The 24,300-nt window shown below is 38.9% G+C and overlaps 1 protein-coding gene across 1 annotated transcript in view; it reads right to left on the reverse strand.

Annotated features, from left to right (window-relative positions):
- LOC146004296 (uncharacterized) overlaps positions 1 to 24,300 on the reverse strand; it is a 953,900-nt gene that overhangs the window by 28,125 nt on the left and 901,475 nt on the right. Inside the window, exons 26-32 of the mRNA XM_083143016.1 lie at positions 21,908 to 22,148; positions 19,300 to 19,478; positions 13,969 to 14,140; positions 10,800 to 11,236; positions 6,691 to 6,844; positions 4,163 to 4,297; positions 1,309 to 1,493 (exon numbers count right to left, since the gene is read on the reverse strand). Of these exons, the coding sequence (XP_082999142.1) occupies positions 1,309 to 1,493; positions 4,163 to 4,297; positions 6,691 to 6,844; positions 10,800 to 11,236; positions 13,969 to 14,140; positions 19,300 to 19,478; positions 21,908 to 22,148 (1,503 nt within the window). The remainder of the gene's footprint in view (positions 1 to 1,308; positions 1,494 to 4,162; positions 4,298 to 6,690; positions 6,845 to 10,799; positions 11,237 to 13,968; positions 14,141 to 19,299; positions 19,479 to 21,907; positions 22,149 to 24,300) is intronic.

Below are 24,300 nucleotides of genomic sequence, written 5' to 3' on the forward strand. Positions count from 1 at the left end.
TACGTGGAAAGGGCTAAAGCCTAACCTGGCAGCCAGGACCATCCACGACATGGTACGTATCATTAATCTAAATAATTTCTAAACGCCCCTCATATATTATTATCTGGCCACTAATACATTTTAATTATCGTTATCTTTTTCCTTATGTTTTTCTTTCATCCAAAGCACCATAGAAATCAGAACGTTCCTTCATTTTGTGATGATTTTTTTTCAACCGCTTTTCACATTAGTGTTGTTATGTTGAATGGAATACTGTTGCCTGAAACTGCAGGATTAAGCTCTACAATGATATATAACATGATAGGGTCCCAAAAACATGAAAAATCAATACAAGTGTCCCAAAATCATGGAATGACCCTGTACAGATTCATGTTGGCTGTCTGAATTATTCCATGCATAATACGCACCACAGTCTTTGGGGGCAAACATTTTGGAAAAAAGTGCGCATTATAGATGAGTAGACACGGTAATAGATGCATGTTTATTGCACTTCTTGTATTTATGTATTGTTTCCATTTATGGTTGTTATACGCAAGGAAATACTTTTTTTTACATTGTAAAATTCTAAAACAAAACAGAAAAAGCATTAAAATTTTTTTGGAGAAAATGTGTAAAACTCTTCTGAATTGAAATCAAGCACTTTCATGAAAGTATCAAACTTCTATTCGGGGTGTAAGGGGTGCTCCTTCCACATAATGCACCAAATAGTCAACCTCACTTCCACATAGTACACCCTGGACTTCAGATTAACGAGGCTCTGGCGACTGGCCCCATGGCCAGTATAATTCTGTGTCGTCGTGTGTTTTGTCATTATTTGTGCTAAGCGCCCTCTTTAGCTTCAGCTTTTAACCAAGGTAAGGAAATTTTAGTTTTCAGACACGCTTTTAGTTTTGTTATGATAAGGGGCTGGACCCCGTATAGTGTGACGGGTGCAAAATATTCAAATTCAAATTAAAAAAATCTATTCAGTTTCAATTAGAGTATGAAAGACTAGGAATCCAAGAAAATTTTACTGCATTGCTTATTGTTTTTGCTGATTTCCCTCTTCTTCTTTCTTTTCCCTTTCTTTTAATGATAAGAATACATTCATAGATTAATAATGAATAAGTTTGTACACAGGTTGCATCACAGTTGCATATTCAGAGATCAATTTAATCTAGAAAATATTCCTGCAAATTATCTGTTCAATAATGATGTGAAAATTATGAGGAGAATACAAGAACATGTGACTTAAATCTAACTTTGAATTTTTGGATTATTAGAATATGACATTCTTTTCTCGTCAAACAAGCTACTCATTTTACTCACCTGTGTAGCACCTGCCCATGAGTTGGGCTTGCAGAGAGATTATCGGAGGAGCTCTGTGGAGTGCCTTGCCGCCTTTCCATATCGCACGATATGGACCGAGATCTGGGAGGGCTGGCTGCGATTGGACGCCGCAGGAGAGCAGAACTTGCATCGATCACAGGATCATGTTGCTTCAGGCTTAGTTCCTGCAACACAAACATCTTGTACTACACAAGCCATGGAGCCTTCTTCACATGCTCCCATGTGAAAGTCAAAGTCTCTTCCCAGCTTGGTTTGGTTTGATTTGCTGTTTTAAGTCCACTTTATGCACAGTAACTGGACCTACAGTTTAAAGTGGGATCCGAACCACTTGTGCCTCCACCGGGTATCGAACCCGGGACTCCTTGATTACAAGGCAATGACGCTACCACTGCACCATGGGGAGGCCCTCTCTTCCCAGCTAAATGAATTCACAATTATATATATTGCATATGTTTCCTTTAGTAGGACAGATTAATTGGTATTCTATTGTTATGGACGTTCATATTTACTATGTGTGAATTACTCACAAGGTTAACAATATAAATTACAATTTTACTTACTTTTTTTGCGAGTATGATACGTTTTCTTCAATTACGACATTTCGAGAGATAACTTCTCTCTTCTTCAGGTTTCGCTGTTATAAGCAATTCATAAAGTCATAGCTTCATCAAGATATTTCTTCTATAGTCAACAGGATCAAGGGTTAGGTGAAATGTGAGCGGAGAAAAAGTATAGGAAAATCGTTTGCACACTGACAATTTATGTGCTTTAAAGCCATCGTTTACCTAAGTTAAAACCTATTATACAAACTTATTTGTCCTCCTCTCTTTATGAATTGCTTATAACAACGAAACCTGAAGAATAGAGAAGTTATCTCTCGAAACGTCGTAATTGAAGAAAACGTATCATACTCGCAAAAAAACGTAAGTAAAATTGTAATTTATATTACTATTGTTATGGACTAATACAAACATGGTGCATCAGTGCGGCAGTAAAATTATAGTTATTTTTACCAGCATGATATGTCTACAAATATTGTACAATTTAGTAAAAAATTCTTCCATTTTCTTACGAATGTAATTATATGATTCACATGCCCACGTTTTGTAAAGTGAATTACTAATTATGCAGTTTCTACAGGCAAAACTCATTCATAACTTTATATCAGATTGGTGGATTATCAGTTATTGATAGGTGAATTTTATAATATAACACGTGGCGCAACAGCCCTTGTGGGATTATTTCTCTTGTATTCTACGGTTGTTACAAGCATAAAAACACAGTTTTTTGTTGTGACGTTTCAGGAGAACATACGCTCCCTTCATCAGACAATAAATGTCTGATGTCTGATGAAGGGAGTGTATGTTCTCCTGAAACATCAAAACAAGAAACTGTGTTTTTATGCTTGTAACAACTGTAGACTACAAGAGAAATAATTATGCAATGCAAACAATGCGTACATACAAGGAAAAATAGCTGTTGTGTTGCCAGGGCCTACCTACCGACTACCAGCCTTACTCCCCTAGGCCTCGACAGAGGTGGGTGATCATGCAGCCAGTAATGGTGACGTGTGGTCAGCACGATGAACCCCCAGTCCTTGTTTTAGGTTTCTGTGACAGGGTTATGATACTCGTTTGTAGCTTCCCAGATCCCTCATGATGATGGGTGGCCAACGGTCCCATACACTTGTCGGGATCTCAGGAGAAAAGTTGTTATGCTCCCCCCCCCCACCTCCTCCCAGGAGACTCGAACCAGCATGCACCCCCAAAGCCTGATGCCTTAGACCACATGCCCATGGTGCAGGACATTGCTGAATTTTATATCAGAATTTTATAGGTATGGGTAAAAATTTCATATCGGTCCATTCCTAATTTATGTTATTCTATTACATGCTACAAAGTATTCAGATAATTAACGTCATAGTGACATTGATTTAATAACCTTCAAATTTTTAAATATATTATCTGAGTACTGTTGCTACAAATATCTGCATCGGATGAATGAATCACAATTTATATCTCAAAATATTGTGAAAACAAGGAAGAGACTTTGACTCACAGAGGAAAATTTGTTTTTGGTTCAATGCATGTAGTTTTAAATATGTGCTTTGAACATAAGTAAACATTTATTTGTTAGTAAAGAATGATATTTGATGAAAATTAGAAATATTAGAAAGCAATTGAAACAAATTTCTAATGGACTTCTTAAGAGCTGTTACCTGAGAGTTGAGGGGAATGAGCTGTATAATACGACAATATTCCAAATATACACAATACATATTTCTGGATTATTGGGGGCAAGTGTTCCCCACTTGCAATACCTGATTCTATTCTAGACAATTATTGAACAGAGAGGAACTAATTGATCTATAGCGACATTTTTTTTAGTTTCAGTTCAACAACTTTCTTGTATAGGGGAGAGAGAAACTTCTCTTTAGCTTCTAACTATGCACTCTTTCAGTCATTGGATCTGGACAACTAGCAATGATTTCAGTTGTAGATATGAATACATATGATAAAATCATTCAAAGATTGCTATGCAATAAATTAGCATGAATTGGAGAAAAAAAATATTGGAAAGTTTTGTGTAATTGATTGAATGATTTGATTTGATTTTTGTTATTTAGCATCACTTTTCTGCCACTTTTGACTAATCACGACAATCAGGATGAGCGATATGATGAAATTAATAAAGGAACACTCACAAAGAACACCCATGCCCGTGGCAGGATTCATACCTGGAACACCAGGCACGTTGGCTTGGTTGAATGAATTGATCAATAGTATTATGTGAGTAAAGAAAAGTACAATTTATAAACAATCCATGAATTCACCTTTAAAGCTTGGATGTTCCCAATTGACTTTTTCTTCTTAAATTTAATAGAGGCACCACGGCGCATAGACCCATTGTCTGGAGGGGACATTCCTGGAATGTTTCCAGCTAGAGTCCAATTTCTTCCACCAAACACCTGAAAAAAATTGTTTATTAGTAATTCATTTTGATAAATATAAATATCTGCCATGTTAATTTCATGTCATTTATCCTTAGAGAGGCTCTTCTACACGTTACACCCGGTGAGTGAATATCTCTCACAACCATTTTCTTTATTTTTTAATATTTCATAAGGTTAATGCACCATAATATAATTTTGTTATTAACATTTACACATATCGTTAAAGAAAAACTTTGAGTGTTAGAGTGTGGGATTGTAGTAATAAAGTTTACGTTGTGTGATCTTGCATATAAAATATCATATTTTGAATTTTGAAAATTCATGGAACAATTTATGCTTAGGTTAGATGGTAGAATATGAAACCTTCCATTTTACACTTGTGCTATTTTTTTTATCTTTGGTCAATCTGCTTGAATGCTAATTAAAAAAAAAAAAGTGTTCCCCTGTGCATAGCACCACACCATGAAGGCGTATAGGGGGTGTGGGGGTAACGCCCCACACTTTCTTGATCCGGCCGTGAGTGGGGGTGATGTGATCAGCATCACGCCCCTGACCGATTTTACCCCCCAGGGTTTCCCCCAGGTACCCATGTTATTCGACGCTGGGTGGGCGCCGGGGCCGCTTCCACCGTTAGAAAAGTTCCCGGATTTGAACCGGCCGGGGATCGAACCTGGGACCTTTAGCATGGTAGTCAGACGCGTTACCGACTGAGCCACCGCCTCAACTTTATTTCTGTAATCAACAGAAAAATAATAAGGTTCTCCGCCATTTTGTTTTACATCAGATGCGGTTGGCCCTATAGCGCACAGGATCAGTGAACCCCCAGTAATATACGATAATCACCTCGAGAATTAACAATAAACAATGTCTTTACATTTTCACATTATTTCGCTAAAAATTCTACACAATAAGTCATGTATTTGTGCCCGTAATACGGCGAACTCTTTTGCTGAGAAGAAGAAACCGCGAATCGGCCGCCCTGATACAGACCCTCAGTTGAACCCCCACAGGACAGCTCTTGCCATTGTGAAAGCTTCGTGCGGGAGCAGAAGCTCGAGGAGGGTATAGGACAAAATACATGGAAGATGATATTGCAGAACCTATGTCTCCACCCAACGGTCATGCACAGTTCGTTCTCTCGCAGAAGCCACGGGACAAGGCTCCGTTCTCTCGCAGAAGCCGCGGGACAAGGCTCCGTTCTCGCTGCTTCCTCCTTCCAGTGTTGCTGTGTGAGATTCAAGTTTGAAGCGCACACATTACATATTCAATCTTCTCTTGTATCATTTTTGTACCGAACTTCTTGGAATAAATGCAAGATTGTGGCAGAGATGGATGAGTGGAAACAAATAAAAGCTGGAATTAGATGCGATGAATTAAAATAAAGGAGATACATTACCAAAATAGCTCGTGCATGCATTCAGGGGTTTTTCCTTAAAGGTGGAAACACTTCAGGTTCGCGAAAGAGAAAGAATGGCGTGAAGACGTGACTCGCTGTCGCTCGATGTCAATCGTCTCAAGTTTGTTAGTTTTTGAAGTGTTTGGATACTTGTTGGAAAGTATTAAGTGATGCTGCGAGTGAAGCGAGGGATGGACTTTACCTAGGTTATGTCATTTGATGCAGTGTAGGCGTTGCTGTCTGCACAGAAATGCACATAATTAACGTAAACAAACTTCCTTGTCCACTAAAAAAAAGGGTGTGCTGGTAGACCAGCCCCAAATTTAAACAAAGCTGTCGCGTATCAATGAAAGGGTCATTTCCAGTATGCACATGCCATTAGTTGCCATTTCCCTTCAATAAATGTAGGACCAGTTCGGATTAGTCGGCATGGACGTCCGGAAGGGGATATAGGGGGCCGCCCCCCATGGAAATTGAATGTAAACCAAAAATTATATATTACATGCATATAATTTAATTTCAGTCACAGTAATTTTTGGTAATTAGTTGCAGTAACTTCAGACTGAAGGAGTGTTTTTTGCTCCTCCTGGGGAAAAAAAATGTATTACTTGCCCCTACTTGAGGACGTCCATTCCAACAAAACTCAACTTTTTTCATAAAGGCACAATTTATTGTAGTTTCAGCCCTAAATTTATTCGCACACCCCTAATACAAAACCTTATACTCCCAGATAAATAAAAATTCTGGACAAATCTTTTAAGTCGTCCCCCCATCCTTTTGTTAGGCGAAGGAAGTTTATTTTGCGGAAACTGAATATATGTCACATGACTTCAGTGAACCCCTGGGTAAATAATGCACGAGCCACGCCTGTTTTACTTATAAACAAACAATGCTAATTTCCCTCCCTGGCATCATGATGACCATGAAGACAACCAAAACGCATGTATATAAAAAAAAAACATTCCTGCTAAGAGAGCACTATGTTCTTTCAGTAGGTTACGGCAGTGCATACCTTGATAGCTTCAGCAGTCATGGGTCCACAGCATAATTCTTCTTCGAAGTACAACTGCAAATATTGCTCTTTGAGCCAAATCATACGTCGATCAGTGAGCTGCAACTGTCGTTTCAGACCACGAACCACCCAACACAAGCCTAAATACCACATTCTGAAAATGAAAAGTAAAGGAAAATAACTTAATTCTATGGAGATATGGTTATCACATCATTATGTCAATCACTCACTAGACAGCAACAAATTCACACGCATCACAGCAATCCAATCAGTACAGTATCTGACTGCCACGCTGGGATTTAAAAGAAATATTTTTCTTTATAAATACACAATTCATACACAGTAGTTTTACAAACTTCTTGTCTAAATATGCAGATGTTTCTTCCCAAAGCAAATTCATTTTGCAGTCATCTGATTACATACATATGATCCCAGTCAACACACTAACGTTGCCACAACGTTGTATGAATGTTGTATTATGATGAATGTTGTATGTAGGGGAACAACGTTGTGATAACGTTGCATCTACGTTACAAAAAACATTCCACTGAATACGCTTTAGTTTGGATGATCACCACCATGAGCGCCACAAGCGTCAGATCGGAGTGTTTTGTTTAATCTAAATTTGTGTGTGCACTGACCACCAAACCTTATATTTCCTACAGCGTACACTAGATGGCAGTGCGACTCAAATGCAAAACAAACATAACTTTTAGTAACACAAATAAGGATACTTTCGATTGTAATAAGTGAAAAAATGTGTTTTATTATCCTTCGAAAGATGTGTGAATATTGAAGTTGTAAGGAAGATCAGAAAATGAAATGTGTTGAATCCAAGTGAAACTCCCATGATAAATATTTTTATTCCAGACTATATAATCAGGAGCTAAGTACTGCAAAAAGAAACTGATTACCAGGTGTAGTTAGAGAGTGGTTAATTCATCACAATTTCCAGACTAACAATTGCCTATTGTGGTGGAGCAGGAAAAGTTTTTATAATATGTAAAGAGAAACTGTGACGTTACAAACATGAGTTTTTCCTGTTACGCATATGTATTATATACAAAAATGGCATGGCAAGATTGCTAATAGCTTACCATGCGAAATAACCATATTTTAAATATGCATTGTTATATTCATAAATTACACAGGCAGCAAGGTAATGTTGCAAAAAAGTTGTGGCAACGTTAACCCCTGACATACCTAACGTTGCTACATAATGTTCAGTATATGTTGTGACAACGTCAACCAACGTTGCAGCAACGTTGAAAAAAATGACCCTTAAACGTTGACACAACGTTTTCACAACGTATCAACATACATTCAACGTTGTAACAACGTTAGGTATGTTAGGTGCTAACGTTGCCACAACGTTGTGGTAACATTACCTTGTTGACTGGGATGTTACCAATACTCCATCAGGAAGGCCCAAATGTACGTAATCAGATGACTGCAAAAGGGGTTCACTTTAAACTGTAGGTCTAGTCCTGATTAGCATATCTGTGCATAAATTGGACTTAAGCAATCTTCATTCACATACATTAATTAGGAAGGTTAATGAATCATTCATGTTTCTCCAAGAATAGTTACAATTTTATTCATTGGGTTTATTTTACTTTGCATTTCTGGCAGTTTTGGCTAATCGCAAAGTTGAGGATGAATGATGATATGATGAAATTGATGAAGGGACAGGACACTCACAAAGAACACACACACCCTGGCCAGGATTCAAACCGAGGATGCCTGGTGTCAGCATGCTGTGCTAACCACTCTGTCATGGAGGCCAGCGGTTACAATTTTATGTTGGACTGATTAACAATCAGCCGGACTGACTGATCATGTTGGACTGATTAAAATTAACAATCCACTTCCAATTCACACAAGAAATAGTTTATTTGAGTTATATCTAGAATAAAGTAATTTTAAAAGTAACTAACTGTAAGTGAGTTACTTTCTAAAGAGTAACTGCAACTATAAGTAAGTTACTATTTTAAAAAGTAACTTTCCAAACAGTTTTCATTTTTGGTTCCGTGCGACTTACTCACCATCATAAATAAGCATAAAATCGAAATTAGTTAATTTCCTTACGTAAAGTGAGTATAAAGTTGTCGTAGACAATGTTTCGGTGGCAACTGCCCCCTTCTTCAGGTCATGAAGTTGGCTATTACGTGCCTACGTAAAGCTTCGTCATTTAGAAAGGATCAAGGTACATGTATGGACAGGTTGAATGTTAGGATGATTAATGGCTAAAACATGGTAAAACTGTTAAAACTGATAGACATACTGTCTACATGTATCAGTGTTAGGGTAACCTCACCGGTTTTAACAATTTTTAATAGTAATTGAACATACAGTCTGTGTGGAAAGTATTGACGCCAACTGCATTGACGTCAATTATTTTCGCGTTTTTACATAGGACCACCTATCTCCTAAATGACACCGTGAAAAGAGTTGTCGTTCATGGGCAGTAAACTACCACCTGCAATCTTCCTTTGTTCGTAGCTGCAAGTTTCAACTCGCTCAGTTTCGAGTGGGAGACGTTGTTGTACGTGCGCACGTGCGTGTGGTATTTCCTGTGAATTTTGGGCTGTTGTGTTGGTGTTCTGAGTAGATTTTGTGTGTGAAACGATGCCTTACAACATATTGAAGCCTGGTGATACTGAGCAGGTGATTGCCTTGTTTAGAGCAGGCATAAAAAGCACAGAAATCGCGACACAAACAGGCGTGAACCTGGGAACAGTGCAACGTTTGGTGAAACGCTTCAAGGACGAAGGTGGGGTCAAAATGCCTTGCCCAAAACCTAAGTCTGGTCGGCCTAGGAAAGTGTCTGAAAAAACACTGCACATCATGAAAAGGCAGCTAAGGAACAAACCTTCGTTAACAGCTAGGGAACTGAAAGAAAAAAATCCTCTGTTGCTTGATAATGTGCCCCTCCGGACAATTCAGGAGAAGATCCATGATGACTTAGGGCTACGCATTTACAGAGCTCGCCCGAAACCTCGCCTTACAGAGAAGCATCATAAGAAAAGACGGGATTTCTGTAAGAAATACAGTACCTGGACTGTTCATGACTGGAAAGAAGTGTTGTGGAGTGACGAAGCCACTTTCTTTGTTACTGGTAGTGGTTCCAAGCGAGTGTACCGTTCTCCCGGTGATGATCCCACCCTTCCTCAGTACACACATCCAACTATAAAACACCCTCCCAGTATTATGGTCTGGTGTTCCTTTAGTTATGGTGGTGTAGGAGAGTTAGTTATTCTTCCTAAAAGCCAGACCATGAATCGGTACTCCTATTTTGAGCTCTTAAATGATGTTTTGGAAGTGTCCCTTGAAAAAAGTGGAGCATCTTTTTTTATGCAGGATGGGGCTCCTTGTCACACAGCCAAAAGTGTGGTTTCATGGCTCAAAGATGCTTGTGTCCCTTATTTTGATGATTGGCCAGGACAAAGCCCCGACCTCAACCCGATTGAAAACCTGTGGTCTATCATGAAGCGACGTTTAAGGAACAGGGACACATCTACACTCCTTAAGCTAGAAGCTGCCATAAGGGACATTTGGGTCAATCTGCCAGTTTATCTCCTCCAAAACCTGGCTTTGAGTGTTCCAAAACGACTGACAGAATGCCGGAAGCATAAAGGAGAGTCAACAAAATACTGACTACAAGGTGAGTAGTACAACATTGATTTTGTTGTTTGTTTGGTGTATACATCTGTTGTGGCGTCAATACTTTCCGCGCAGACTGTACATGTTCCTGTCAACATGGAGCTGTGATAGAGTAACATTACAGGTTTTAACAATTTTTAAAGCAGTTATAACAGTTTTACCATGTTTTAGCCATTAATCATCCTAACATTCAACCTGTCCATACATATACCTTGATCCTTTCTAAATGACGAAGCTTTACGTAGGCACGTAATAGCTGACTTCATGACCTGAAGAAGGGGGCAGTTGCCACCGAAACGTCGTCTACGACAACTTCATACTCACTTTACGTAAGTAAATTAACTAATTTCGATTTTATGCTTTCCAAACAGTGTTCGGTCCCAGTAATTCTAGAGCTAAAGCAGCAACCTGTTACTATTTTGCATTTGTGAGAAAAGAACACTAACCTGCACAGTGTGGGTGGCGAGAGGAAGACTAGAATTCTGTTGTCACTCAGATTAGCACCATACACAAGAGCAAGGCAGCAATCAGAAAGAGGAAAATGGTCCAGCCCAAACCGACGTGCAGCGTTTGCGATGTCGACATCCCTGTCCCGTCCTCCTAGCATTATCTCCTTGACCGCGGGCAGTTCGAGGTACCCTTCTTCCAACCCTGGCACGCCAACTTCTCCCGACCCGGAAGCAAACTTCAGGGCGAGACCAGGCGCGACCGCTTCTTCCGGATTGGCTGCCAGGCAGTAGTCTTGGGATGCGCCTCTCAAACTGCTCCAGCTTGGTCTTGACCATGTTAGCGTTGAGCAACTTCTCTCTAGTTTGACGTAGACAAGAGCTGCCCTGGAGCCATCTGCATCCCAGTGTACCGCTGTACTGCCATGGTGGAGAACCTAAAAAAAATAGTAATAATTAGGGCTAGGAATTTAATGAAACACCATCATCTTTTCTAGACCTTGACAGCAATGCTAAACCTGTTTTTAGTCTGTTTCCCTTCAATTAGAACCAGAAAACATTGCTTTTATTTTGCATTTTTTTTTCATCTTTAGGTTTCAGTATTTTTTGTCATTTTTGTTGCATTCTTATCATTTTTAAGGTTTCTTCTTGTTCCTTCCCTGTTGTTTTATTAATTTTAAATGAATTTGCTAGCATAACTTACATATTCAAATGTCCTAACCATGCCATTAATTGAAAATATGGCAAATATGCCCCCCCAAAATTTTCAGGTTTGTTAAAATTTACAAATTAAGGATACTTTTGTAACATCCTAAGACCTGAGGCGCTAAGTAATAAATAATAATATTTGTGATTTCGCAAATGTAACAGTTATTTGGCAAATAATCCTGGACACTATTGCTATGGGATGAAAAACTTTTCGACACTGCCCCTCCCCCAAAAGTTAAGTCCCAAGTTATGCCCATGGATTAAATAATTAATTCCCGTAAATTTACTTTCCTTCCAGTCAACTTAAAATACTTTGGGTGAAGACTAGTTTGATGTTTCCTTGCTGGCCACTACTAACGCTTTAATATGTGGATTTAAAGTAAATTGATTGATTGAGTTGGTGTTTTAAGTCCACTTATGCACAGTAAGGCTAATCGGGACTGGACCTACAGTTTAAAGTGGAATTGAACCACTATGTGTCCCTACTGGGATTTAAAGTAAAATTTGTCACTAGATAAAAAATATAATCTTATGTATTCAAAATACAACTAGATCTATATTTTCAGATGTTGACCACCTATTTTATAGTGCAAGGCACGCTCAATGGAGATGAAAAATTTATACAGTAAACTCTTGAGGAGCATTTTATGTAACATTGAAGTGAAAATAAAGGAAACTACATTAGCACTTTATTGCTTTTTCCCTCCCCTCCTCTTTGCTTCAGTAGTTTATACCACAAAGCAATGAGTTTTATCACATTATTCAACTACTCACTTGTAACTTATGAAAAATCAAGCTTTCAAAATTATTTTAAGGTCAATTTATAGTCATTCTTTAGGACATTTTTTGAAATTTATTAGGTCATCTTCTGAACCTAGTATTAATAATTCTACATGTTCTAGCAGAACTAAAAATACGAGGACTTTTTTTTTTATCAAGGTTCGATCGGTCGCAAAATAAAAACCACATTGAAAATCCGATGAAGCTGTGCGTGGATGTGTTGCGCAGTGTCTCTAGTATGCCCGTTGATCGCGTCACGTCGCATGTGTCAGTTCGGAGCATGCAGTGAGCATGGAAAAATGCCTAGAACATTAGAACATTTAAAGTGTGAAGTGTGTGCAGTCATTCGATTTCTTCATGCTGAGGGGTGCAATGCAGCCGCAATTCATCGACGAATGAATGCAGTGTACGGTGAAACTTTCATGAGTAACAGCAAAGTGTGTCAATGATGCAGGAACTTTGAAGCAGGGCATACAGACGTTCATGATGCAGCCGGTCAGGGAAGGAAGCGAGTGTCAACCAATGATCTTGTTCAGCAAGTGGATCGGGCGATTTGAGAAAATCGCCGGTTCACAATTTCTGTGTTGAGTGAGTCGTTTCCCGAAATTTCAAGGTCAGCTCTCTATACCATCGTGAGTGAGAGACTTCAGTACCACAAACTCTGTGCGAGATGGATTCCCAAGATGCTGACTGACCAGCACAGAAGACAGCGAATGGGCGGCGCCTTAACGTTTCTTCAGCGCTACCATGATGAGGGAGAGGATTTTTTTGAACAAAATTGTCACAGGGGACGAGACATGGGTCCATTTCGAAAATGAAGAAACAAAAGAGCAATCCAAACAGTGGATGCATTGCCATTCCCCGAGTAAACCAAAGAAGTTCAAGCGAACCTTCTCCATCAGAAAGTGTATAGCTACTGTGTTCTGGGACAGAAAAGGAGTGTTGATGGTGGAATTCATGGAATGTGGCACGGCCATCACTGCAGCCTCATACAGCATGACGCTTCAACGTCTACGAAGGGCAATTCAGAACAAGCGAGAGGAATGTTGTCATCAGGCATTGTCCTCCCTCATGACAATGCTCGGCTGCACACTGCAGCTGCAACACAGATGCTCCTGCAGCGTTTTCGATGGGAGGTGTTTGATCACCCACCTTACAGCCTGGACTTGGCTCCCTCAGATTTTCATCTCTTTACGCACATGAAACGCTGGCTAGGAGGATAGCATTTTGGCACAGACAACCAGCTGCAGACCAGCGTAGAGAATTGGCTGAAAGCACAGGCCTTCTATTACGAGGGTATTGGAAAGATGGTACCACGCTACGACAAATGTCTAAATCTGGGCGGCGACTATGTAGAGAAGTAGCTGGAAGGTGTAGCTAAATGTTGCAAATAAAAACATTTTTGTTTTCATTGTGGTTTTTATTTCGCGACCGATCGGACCTTGAAAAAAAAATAGCCCTCATATCTTTAGAAACTTCGGGATCAAATAGATTAGGAATCTATCGATATCGATTAATATCAATTTTTCACATTATTCCATTACATGGAAAGTAATATTGATAATTCCCATTTGTTGCTTAGATGGGAAAAGAAAGAAGAACGAATACTGCAAGATTTAAACCATTTAACCATGGAAACACATATAGAAGACGGAGAGTGGAAACACATTCGGATGCTTACCTGGAGTATGTGGTGGTCGATTCCACTGTGTGGAGCTGATATGGGGAAGAAACTGACTCCATGGTCATTGCTAAGTGGCTGCACTGGGTGATATGTATCCAAGTCAAGATCGTAATCATTGTCCTCGCACTCATCCAGAAGATAGGATCGCTCTATGCTGGATGTGTGAATACTGCAGAGAGAGAGCACAAATTTATAAATATAAATTCATTTTGTCTGAAAAATATTAATGTAGGATATTAAATACATGTTTAAAAGTTTGAAGTTGTTTATAAAGTTCACACAGCTCTACCAAGAAGGGATAAACCCTGTGCCACTGCCGTTGAATGTTCAAACCTGAGAAAGCCTGGGCAATGCAATCAGCTGTTTGCCTTGTATGGATCTACTAAACTGAAATGTGCACCCATCAGGAATGTAGCCATGAAACCCTTGATATGCTTTAACGATTTCACAATCAGATTGCCCCAGAAGCTAACTTGGTTGATTCATTTGGTTTATTTTACTTCGAATTTCTGCCACTTTTGGTTGTCGCGAAGATGAGGATGAGTGATGATATGATTAAATCGATGAAGGGACACCAACATAGAACGTCCATGCTGGAATTCAAACTCGGGACACTTGGTGTTGTAGTGCACTGTGCTAACCACTCTGCCACAGAGGCCGGCAGAAGTTAACTTGGTTTCCATGGAACATAAACTTTTCAGTAAGGAGTTCCCATTGAAAATCTTGATGACACAAACAAGAAATTTGATTACGAAAAAAACTCCTCTTCCAGCTTGTAGAGGTAGGTACAGAAAATTGTAGTATACTGGCAAGAGACCAACTGCATGCAGCGTACATTAGCCCTAGTATATTTCAAGCATATACCTATATCTATAAATGCATATGCAGTTACTTGACATTTGTACAAGCAACATTGTTTTCTCTAGGAATATGTAACGTGACCAGATTGTCCTTTTTTCCCCCAAGGCATATTCTTTGATTACAAACATATTTAGTTGCTGATGACCTATAAACTGATTGATTGACTGACTAGTTTTGAAGACAGGAGGTGTAAGGTAAGGAAAGTGTGCATTTGTTCTGTCAATAATGAGTCAGTATTTTCAATGTGAAGATTTTATTTAAGTTTACATTTGAACATTTTTTTTTTCTTGTAACTTTTCTGTCTTTATATATCTTCTTCAGTGAGGAGATTGTTCCATACCGTGGCCATGCAGTGTAAGTTGTCAGGCTTTGACTCTGGTTTGAGTCTCCTGGGGGGAAGCGTAAAAATGTTTCTCCTGAGATTTCAGATGGTGTATGGGACCGATGGCCACCCAGCATCGTGAGGGAATTGGGGAGTTATGAATGACTAACATTACCTGGTCATAAAAATCTACAACCCCAAGTAACCACCACCAACGTCATTTCTTACGTGGGAAAGGTTGGCTTTTCATTGGGCCAACGGTGGTCGCCAACATTTGCCCAACCATGGAAAAGTGAGTCAAAATCAGTTTTAAAAACAACTTTTTCATACTAAGACAACTTTCAGGAGTATGCTGAAAATTCTAGAGTGTAAAATAAGTGACAAGTAACAGTGTTTCTTTTCGAATATTTCAGTCACAGCACAGTGGCCACGGTGGCTCAGTCGGTAACGCGTCTGACTACCATGCTCAAGGTCCCGGGTTCGATCCCTGGCCGGTTCAAATCCGGGAACTTTTCTAACGGTGGAAGCGGCCCCGGCGCCCAACCAGCGTCGAATAACATGGGTACCTGGGGGAAACCCTGGGGGGTAAAGGCGGTCAGGGGCGTGATGCTGATCACATGACCCCCACTCATGACCGGATCAAGAAAGTGTGGGGCGTTACCCCCACACCCCCTATACGCCTTCATGGCGTGGTGCTATGCACAGGGGAACACTTTACTTTACTATTTACAGTCACAGCATATACTGGAAATACAATATATTTTTAATGAAAGTAGAAGTTATTTTTAACTTTCAGTCAGCCACCAGTCCTGTATCAGCCGCCATGGATGAAAGATGTATTGGGAATTGCTTACTGTTTGTCTTTTTAGTTGTAGTAGAACAAGAACATTCTTACCGGTATTATTGTGAAGGTGGTTAAGCAATGTTATGTGCAGACTAAATTCCATGAAAGGTGGAAAACTAAATAAACTCTAGAAGGTTTTTGTGCTACCACTTGAAGGTACGGTGCCTTGAAAACAATTATATCATGTGGCTGAGAAAGTGCTGTGTATTTTTTTAATTTTCATAAATAACTTGAACTATTGTTTACATTTGGTCTCACAATAAAGTGTGCATATATCAGAACATAAACCTATGCATTCTTTAGTTTTCAGTATGTAAAACCATATGTTGGCCCAACGTAAAAACATACATTGGCCCAACATTGAAACCACGGCCAAAATTACCGTTGGCCAACGGTATGTTTTGCTTTGGGCCAACGGTTGGCCAACCATTTTCAGTACAGTTGGCCCAATGATTGGCCAACCATTTTCAGTATGGTTGGCCCAATGTTCGGCCAACCACTTTTGGTTACTTGGGACAATGACTAGGGGTTTGTCATGCTGACCACACACCACCCTGTAACAGGGTGGATGATCTCCCACCTCTGCTGAGGCATGTGGAAGTGAGGCCTGCAGTCGGTAGGTAGGCCCTGGCCCCCGAGAGCTGTCGCGACACAGGTTATTAAGTGTGGAGATTATTTAAGTTTTCATTGAAACATTTTTTTTGTTATATTTTTCTTATTTTCATGTCACTTCTCTGCCTTTATATATCTAATGTGATGAAGAGGATAAATGATGATTAGATGATACTGATGCCACAAAGAACACTTATGCACAGAAGAGTGGAACTAGAACCTCCAGCTGCAAGATTGTGAGTCAACCACTAAACATTCTTGGCCACTGAGGTGGCTTTATTGAAGCTTATTAAGATTTGCAGTGAGAGAATGATTGTTTCTGCTAAAATTATATTGAAAAGTGTATTTTCTAAGCCTTGCACTTAATTGGACATGTCCATTGTCCATCCTTTTACCTACTATATATTCTACCACCAGGCATGTATTTAGAAATTTATTTCAGGAAGGGGAAGGGGGTCTGAACCAAGTGTCTCAGAAATAATAACAATAATAATAATAAGTAATATAAATGTTTAAATTAATTATATTATTATAATATTAATGTTAAATATAGGAATTGTAAAAACTAAATATTTACTGCCTTAAAATAAATTGAAACAAATAACCCTCGATTATACAGTACAAGAAATGTTAAACAACGCATATTTTTATTATTTAATTTTTGTACTTGGTAAGTCTTTCGGGGGAGGGGGGTCTGGACCCCCTGGACCCCCCCTTAAATATGTCCTTGTCTACCATTATGTTTCAAGGAAGCACCTTTCCTCTCATCTTCAGGCATAAACATTTATTTTTGCTGACTCATGCACCAGCGAAAAATGACATTTGTTCACCTGAAGAAAGAGAAGAGGTGTTCTCCCAAAAGCTACTCATAGAATATAAGTTCTGTTTATAAAGAAACTAAACTTTTGAAATATCCACTTAGTGGCTCCGCATGGTGGAAAGCTCTAGAAATGCTAGGCTGTTTGCCATGTCACACCATTTCATTTTCAGTCTGCCAGCATTAGAGTGAGGTCATGTTTCACGCATGCTCCGATTTTTTAAAGGAAAGAAAATTAAGGTTCTAGAACAATGTAGTAATGTGAAATTTTGTTTCAAATTGGACAAGACTTTACACAAACCCTGAAAATGTTGCAAGAAGCTTATGGGGATGAATGTATGAAATGGATGCTGTGGCTATGAATGGTACAGCTGTTTCATATCAGTCAGAACTTTCATTGCAGATGATGTAAAATCTAGGCAGCCGTCAACATCATGTGACAACATGCATGTGGCAAATGTGCGTGTGATTGTGGTGAAAAATCATCAGATGAATATCTGTGAAATAGCAGAGGAAGTGGGAATCAGTAAAGTTTGTGTCATCTGATTTTAATGGAAAAAAAAAACTGACCATGCATCATGTTGCTGAAAAATTTGTTCCATGCTTGCTGACAGATGAAAAAAAACAAAAAACAAGCATCAGTGAAGATCTGGGGAAATGAGGATGTACAATATAACAGGTAACGGGATGTGGGTGTACAGTTAAGACATGGAAACAAAAAGACAGTCATCACAATGGGTTGGGGAAATAGTTGCCCAGACTGAAAAAAAGCATGCCAAATACAGTGGCATGCCCAAAAAGGGTTGGTAGGGATCATAATCCCCCCTATTAAGCACTATCAAGCACCTATTAGTAACTATATTAAGTATACAAAAGTATATGATCCCCCCGCCCCCTTTACGAATATCCTGCGCATGCCACTGTGCCAAAGTCACACACAAGTGACAGTGATGTTCATCATTGTTTTGATTCGAATGGTGCCGATCATTATAAATACGTCCCAACTGGTCAAAACACCAACAAAGAGTTTAGAAAGTAATGGGGCATTTGAAAGAGGCCAGAAGAGATCAGAAATGTGGGCAAACAAAATAAAGGATGCTGCATCATGACAATGCTCCAGCACATTTGGTGCTCCTTATTCAAGAGTTTTTGGTGTTTATTCTTTTTCATGAAAAAATCAGTAACTTTATAGTTTATTGTTTAAAAAAAGGTAATTTTTCCAGAACTTTAAAGTAATTAACTTCCAAACAACTAATAATAAATTATAAACACTCCTCACAAAAAGTTTGGAATATTGTAGGGATGGGACCGATTAATCGGTACTCTATCGGTATCGGCCGATATAGGCATATCGGTTTATCGGTAAAATTACCGATTATTTTACCGATCCGATATATCGATAAATATCTGATAGTTTAGTGCAAAATTCTGCCTTTTTTAAAAAAATTTTATGGATAATCTCCATGCCCTACTTTTTTAAAAAGTAAATGTGTAAATATGCAATTTCTCTTGCACTGCAGTCACTTTGAAACACACATTTTTAAGGAGGCCAATGAAGCTTTCAGGTTCTTCCCGGACCATTTCTATTTTATATCGGATCGGTAGAATATCGGTTATCGGAATCGGTAAATTTTATATCGGTACTTTATCGGTATCGGCCAAAATTTTATATCGTCCCATCCCTAGAATATTGTAACGATAGACATGGCCTTGGAATGCAACAACACATGGTATCTGTCTGGTGGACATTCTCGTCTTTTCGCCAGCATATGTCACCGTGCCTATTGCCTAATATAACAATATTACAAATTTGTTGTGTCTAATATAACAATATTCCAAACTTTTTGTGAGGAGTGTATTACATCGTCTTACCTCAACTGGTCCCTGAGAAAATTGCTAGTTGTGCCTTGTCCCCGTGAGTGATAATGCTGATGGAAAGAAGCTATACTGTCTAGCACAGCCTGAGTCTTGTAGATCTTCTCCAGGTTGATGAGACCTCCTGGGCCTATCCTTGTGAAGAAGTGGTCCTCCCCATTGTAGTCTGAGATAAACTGGAACATGAGGAGGGCTGAGACGACCATGCGAACAATGTACATTATCCATATAGCAATCACAAGTAGTGTTCCCTTTTGCCAATTGGCCACAACGAATTTAAGTGACTCTTCAAAGTGTATGATCGTTACAACATTTCATGTTTATTTAATGATAATTGCAGCAAATTAATACTAGCATTATTATTATTATTATTTGTTAAAAGTGTTTTCATTGATGCTTCATTCAATAGTATACTAACTGTTGTCCAACAAATAATTGTCAAGCTATTACAATTATTGTTCATGTTTGTAAAATCATGGCAAGTTAATTGCAACCATAGAACATTTATATTATTTAGAAATTTCAGCATAAAATTGCAGGCTCGACCAGAACTTGAACCTGGGTCTATGACATACTGCTCCACTAACTGATCTACTGAGCCATGGCTGTTTTGGCCTGATTTTTTGCATCTGCGGTTTCTCTCGCTAAAATTTCTACATAGTACAGTCATGTACATTTCTAAGTTGTAACGATTCCATTGCAGGCCAATGGGATCGTTACAACTCAGAAGTGTCCGTGAATGTACATCACCTGTGAGTGCAAATACAGCTTCATGTTTGGAAAGACTGGGCCCGGTCTACATCAACAGTGTTTCCAAGGCAACAGACACCGTTGCAGAAACGCTGATGGAGACAAGTAAAAACAGCGGAAGCAAAGAATCAGGGGAAACAAGGGTGGAACAGTAGCGCAGTTAAAGTCACAGTATGCCAGGGACCTTGGTTTGAGTCCTGGTCGAGTCTACATATTTTGCTAAAATTTCTATGTAGTACGTCACCTGTGAGTACAAAAAATTATATTATTGTATGCTAAAGATCTTTGAATCAAATTGGCATAATCAACATTGTATAAAGTAACTCTCAGATAAGAATCCTCTAACATTTTGAAGCTGTCTTCTTTCTTCATACAACAATTGCAATATACTCTAAGGACACTGATAAGTACAGGGAGGATTTTTCATAAAAGCATGTTTTCTAGGGCTCAGCCGATATTAGTCAATATCAGCATTTTGGTCTTTCAACAGTGGCGTATTCTTCCATGTGACCTTGTTTACTGCTGGTAAACCAATTTTTTTCATGTGTATAGAAATTGCTGGAAAATTTGAAGTTGTCAGGCATGCCTGCCTGCCTGTCTAAATAATATATATTAAATATATAAAATAAATAAGAACATTTGCAGTAAATCATGTCAACTTTTCAGAATACGCCACTGGTTTTCAAGGGGTCTGCAAAAACATGGTGCTACACTTTCGCAGAGTTTAATTATTCTGAAAATTATACAGAATTCGAACTTTCCTTTTATTTTGCGATTACATAACATGCGTTTTAATGTTCTGATGTAATTCGTGGATATTTTAAAGCAGACTTGTAAATTGATGCATATGGACCATGAAATCTCGCAACTCCCCTTCTAGGAATTAAAAATATATAAATGTTTGAATAAGTTTATTCCAAGTAACTAACTGATTACAACTGAATACAATAAATTCCAGTTCACCAACTGTAGCTTCAATTGAATAATTCATTTTAATTCACCAAATGGAAAAATTGTCCTGCACCGTGGCTGTGTGGTCTAAGGCATCAGGCATTGGGCTCCTGCTATGGGACGCACACAGGTTCGTCTCCTGGGGGAACCGTAACAACTTTTCTCGCGAGATTTCGGCCTGTGTACGGGACCGGTGGCCATGGTGAGGAATTTGAAAAGGTATGGAATGAGTAGTGTAACCCAGTCATGGAAATCGTACAAGACTGGGGGTTCGTCGTGCTGACGACACGTCACCCCATAACTCGTTGGATGATCGCCTACCTCTGCTGAGTCATGTGGAATTGAGGCTGGCAGTTAGGAGGTAGACCTTGGCCCGCAAAGAAAGAATTTTTCAGTTAGGTAGAGCATTATAGTAAGTAATGTATTCATGTTGCTTCATGAGTAACTTGTTTCATCCACTTTTATTAATGTGCTCAATACAGTTGTTAAGCTGTGGCCGCGGTGGCTCAGTCGGTAACGCGTCTGACTACCATGCTCAAGGTCCCGGGTTCGATCCCCGGCCGGTTCAAATCCGGGAACTTTTCTAACGGTGGAAGCGGCCCCGGCGCCCACCCAGCGTCGAATAACATGGGTACCTGGGGAAAACCCTGGGGGGTAAAGGCGGTCAGGGGCGTGATGCTGATCACATCACCCCCACTCACGACCGGATCAAGAAAGTGTGGGGTATTACCCCCACACCCCCTATACGCCTTCATGGCGTGGTGCTATGCACAGGGGAACACTTTACTTTACTTTACTTTTACAGTTGTTAAGCACATTTAAAAAAAATCGCCGTGCAAATCCTCCCACTACTAATCAGTGACCGATATATGCAAATGGCTCATGAACATATTTGATGGCTTACCTCCAAGCGAGCATTGTCCCCCGATGCCAACACCACGAGACTGGGCGTGTGGGCCATGATATCTCTCAACTCCCTCAGAAAGGCACCAAAAAACGGAACAACCGGACACTCTTTCATGCCTTTGGCCTTCTTTAAAGCTATCTCGTACTCTGAGGACAGGAGCATAGAAGTCAGAAAGTCCAAAACTGGAACCGACTCTTTCTCTGTTATTGACAGCCAAAATGGCTTCAATTTGTTGGACCTACAAATAGATTGCATTAGAAAATGAAAGAAACACACATTACGTGCAGTGTTTTATTGTCTTGCTGCAAAAGACAATAAGACTTGCTTGATTTTAAAGCAAGGGGAATTTGTGGTAAAGTAATAAACTTGTTAAAGTTGTACACAATAGAAAAAATAGAAAAATGCAAAAAGAAAAAATGAGAAGCATAGCACTTAGAAACACACTTCACCTATAAAGTAGGTCTACATACCCAAAGTACAGTTATTAATTATTACATCTTGTAATCACCAAGTACCATAAGAATATCAGACATCTTATTAACAACAGATTTACATAATAAAATGTATTCCATTTTTCATTGTTACTAAGTGCTATGTCTAGATTACTAATCTCTAAAGACAATTAGTATGCAAAATCATCAGTATATAGGATTATTCAAATGAATAGAACATCAATTGTGCCTAACACATTTTTTTTTTTAAGAAAAAAAAAACTATTTCTGCACCACTGAGTGTTGAAATCAAATAACTCTTGCCATTATTACAGTAATGTATTGTCAGTTACTACAAACAAAATTAAGAAATATGAAATTTTCCAGTGTGCTATGTCAATTCTCATTGGATATACAGTATTACTTTTGTTAAATTAATATAGCCTTAGCTATTTACTTTAGAGGGCTGTATTGTGTTTATAATTTGTCTTCATATGCTTTAGAATATTTCTTCAAAGGATATTAAGTGTTATTTTGTGAAAATTTTCTAAGCTGCTTAGATAAACTTTGGAATTTTGGAAACTGCATGTTACTAATGAGGCATTCATTTTAAAATTATTCTGTTACATCAAATTGTGATATATTCATGCAAGCACACATATGTAACTTTTGTGTTTTGAATAGAATTTTAGTTTGAAATGCTACCTATTATTTCAATGTCATGTGCATCCTCAATTATTATTCACTGATAAAAATACTTTTCAAATCCTGTCCAATATTACACATGCAGCTTGGGTTCTCAAAGACAAGATGATAAACACAAAACCAGACAATAAGGAATCATAAGGGAGTGTCCATGTCTTGCAGAGTCACTGATATCAACACATATTGCCATGATATGACCAGCTCTTTTGCTTAAAATGTTCATTTTCAGAAATACTTATCCAATTTCACCCTTTACCCACAGCTAAATATTTTTCAGTTTCACGTGCCTCCCATCCCCCTCAAACTCCATTTCATTTTTCATGTTTTGTTACGCTTCATGTCTTCTCTTTAATGTTTTTTTGAAATATATGGAATCACTCGACATTGCTCAAAGAGCAATGCAAGATATTTTCATGCACACGTTCCAGCCACTGGTATCACCAAGGGATGAGTGGTGGGGTCGTAAACCTCCTCCTTGGTGCAACATTCCTAAAAAACAAATGTCAGTTATACTTATGACATCGTGGCCATGTGGTTTAAGGTGTCATGCTTTGGGCTCCGACTACGGGACATGTGCAAGTTCGAAACTTTTCTCCTATGTATGGGACTGGTGACCACCCACCATCGTGAGGAAATTGGGGAGCTTACGAATGACTAGTGCAAGCTGGTCACTGAAACCTATAACTGGGGGTTCATCGTGCTGACCACATGTCACCCCGTAACTGGTTGGATGATTAGAGTGAGGCCGGCAGTCAGTCCTCTCACGGGCTGTTGCACCACGGGTTAATATTTAATTACACTTATGACAAAACATATATCATTTCAACATAATTCATAGCATGTACATAAAAGCCAAAGAAATCTTATGACCTAATTAACATTTTATAAACCACAGTGTGCAACCAGTAACTTCAAAATAGGCAATTAGTGAAGTAACAGTTTTATCATCATTTCTTGTACACCTAACGGCAAGAGTAATAGTAAGTGAATTGTCAATCGCTATATTCATTCAGTCTGTTTGTCACAATCTGATGATCATGAATTGAAAAGAACAAACGTCAATAAGCAGAGGACAAGCACAACAGAATTCCTTAAAACAACAGGATGTAAAAAAAAAATAATGAAATTAGTGATGGACAATTTACCTATTATTATCTTTTCTGTTAGCTGCACACAAGTAATTTCACGGCACATGAAGATGAGATGTCAGAAATGAAAATAAGAAAAAATGAAGAAATAAAGAAAAAATAAGGA

Source organism: Lepisma saccharinum, chromosome 21 (genome assembly GCF_977018435.1).
Source record: "Lepisma saccharinum chromosome 21, izLepSacc3.1, whole genome shotgun sequence".
Lineage (NCBI taxonomy): Eukaryota > Metazoa > Arthropoda > Insecta > Zygentoma > Lepismatidae > Lepisma > Lepisma saccharinum.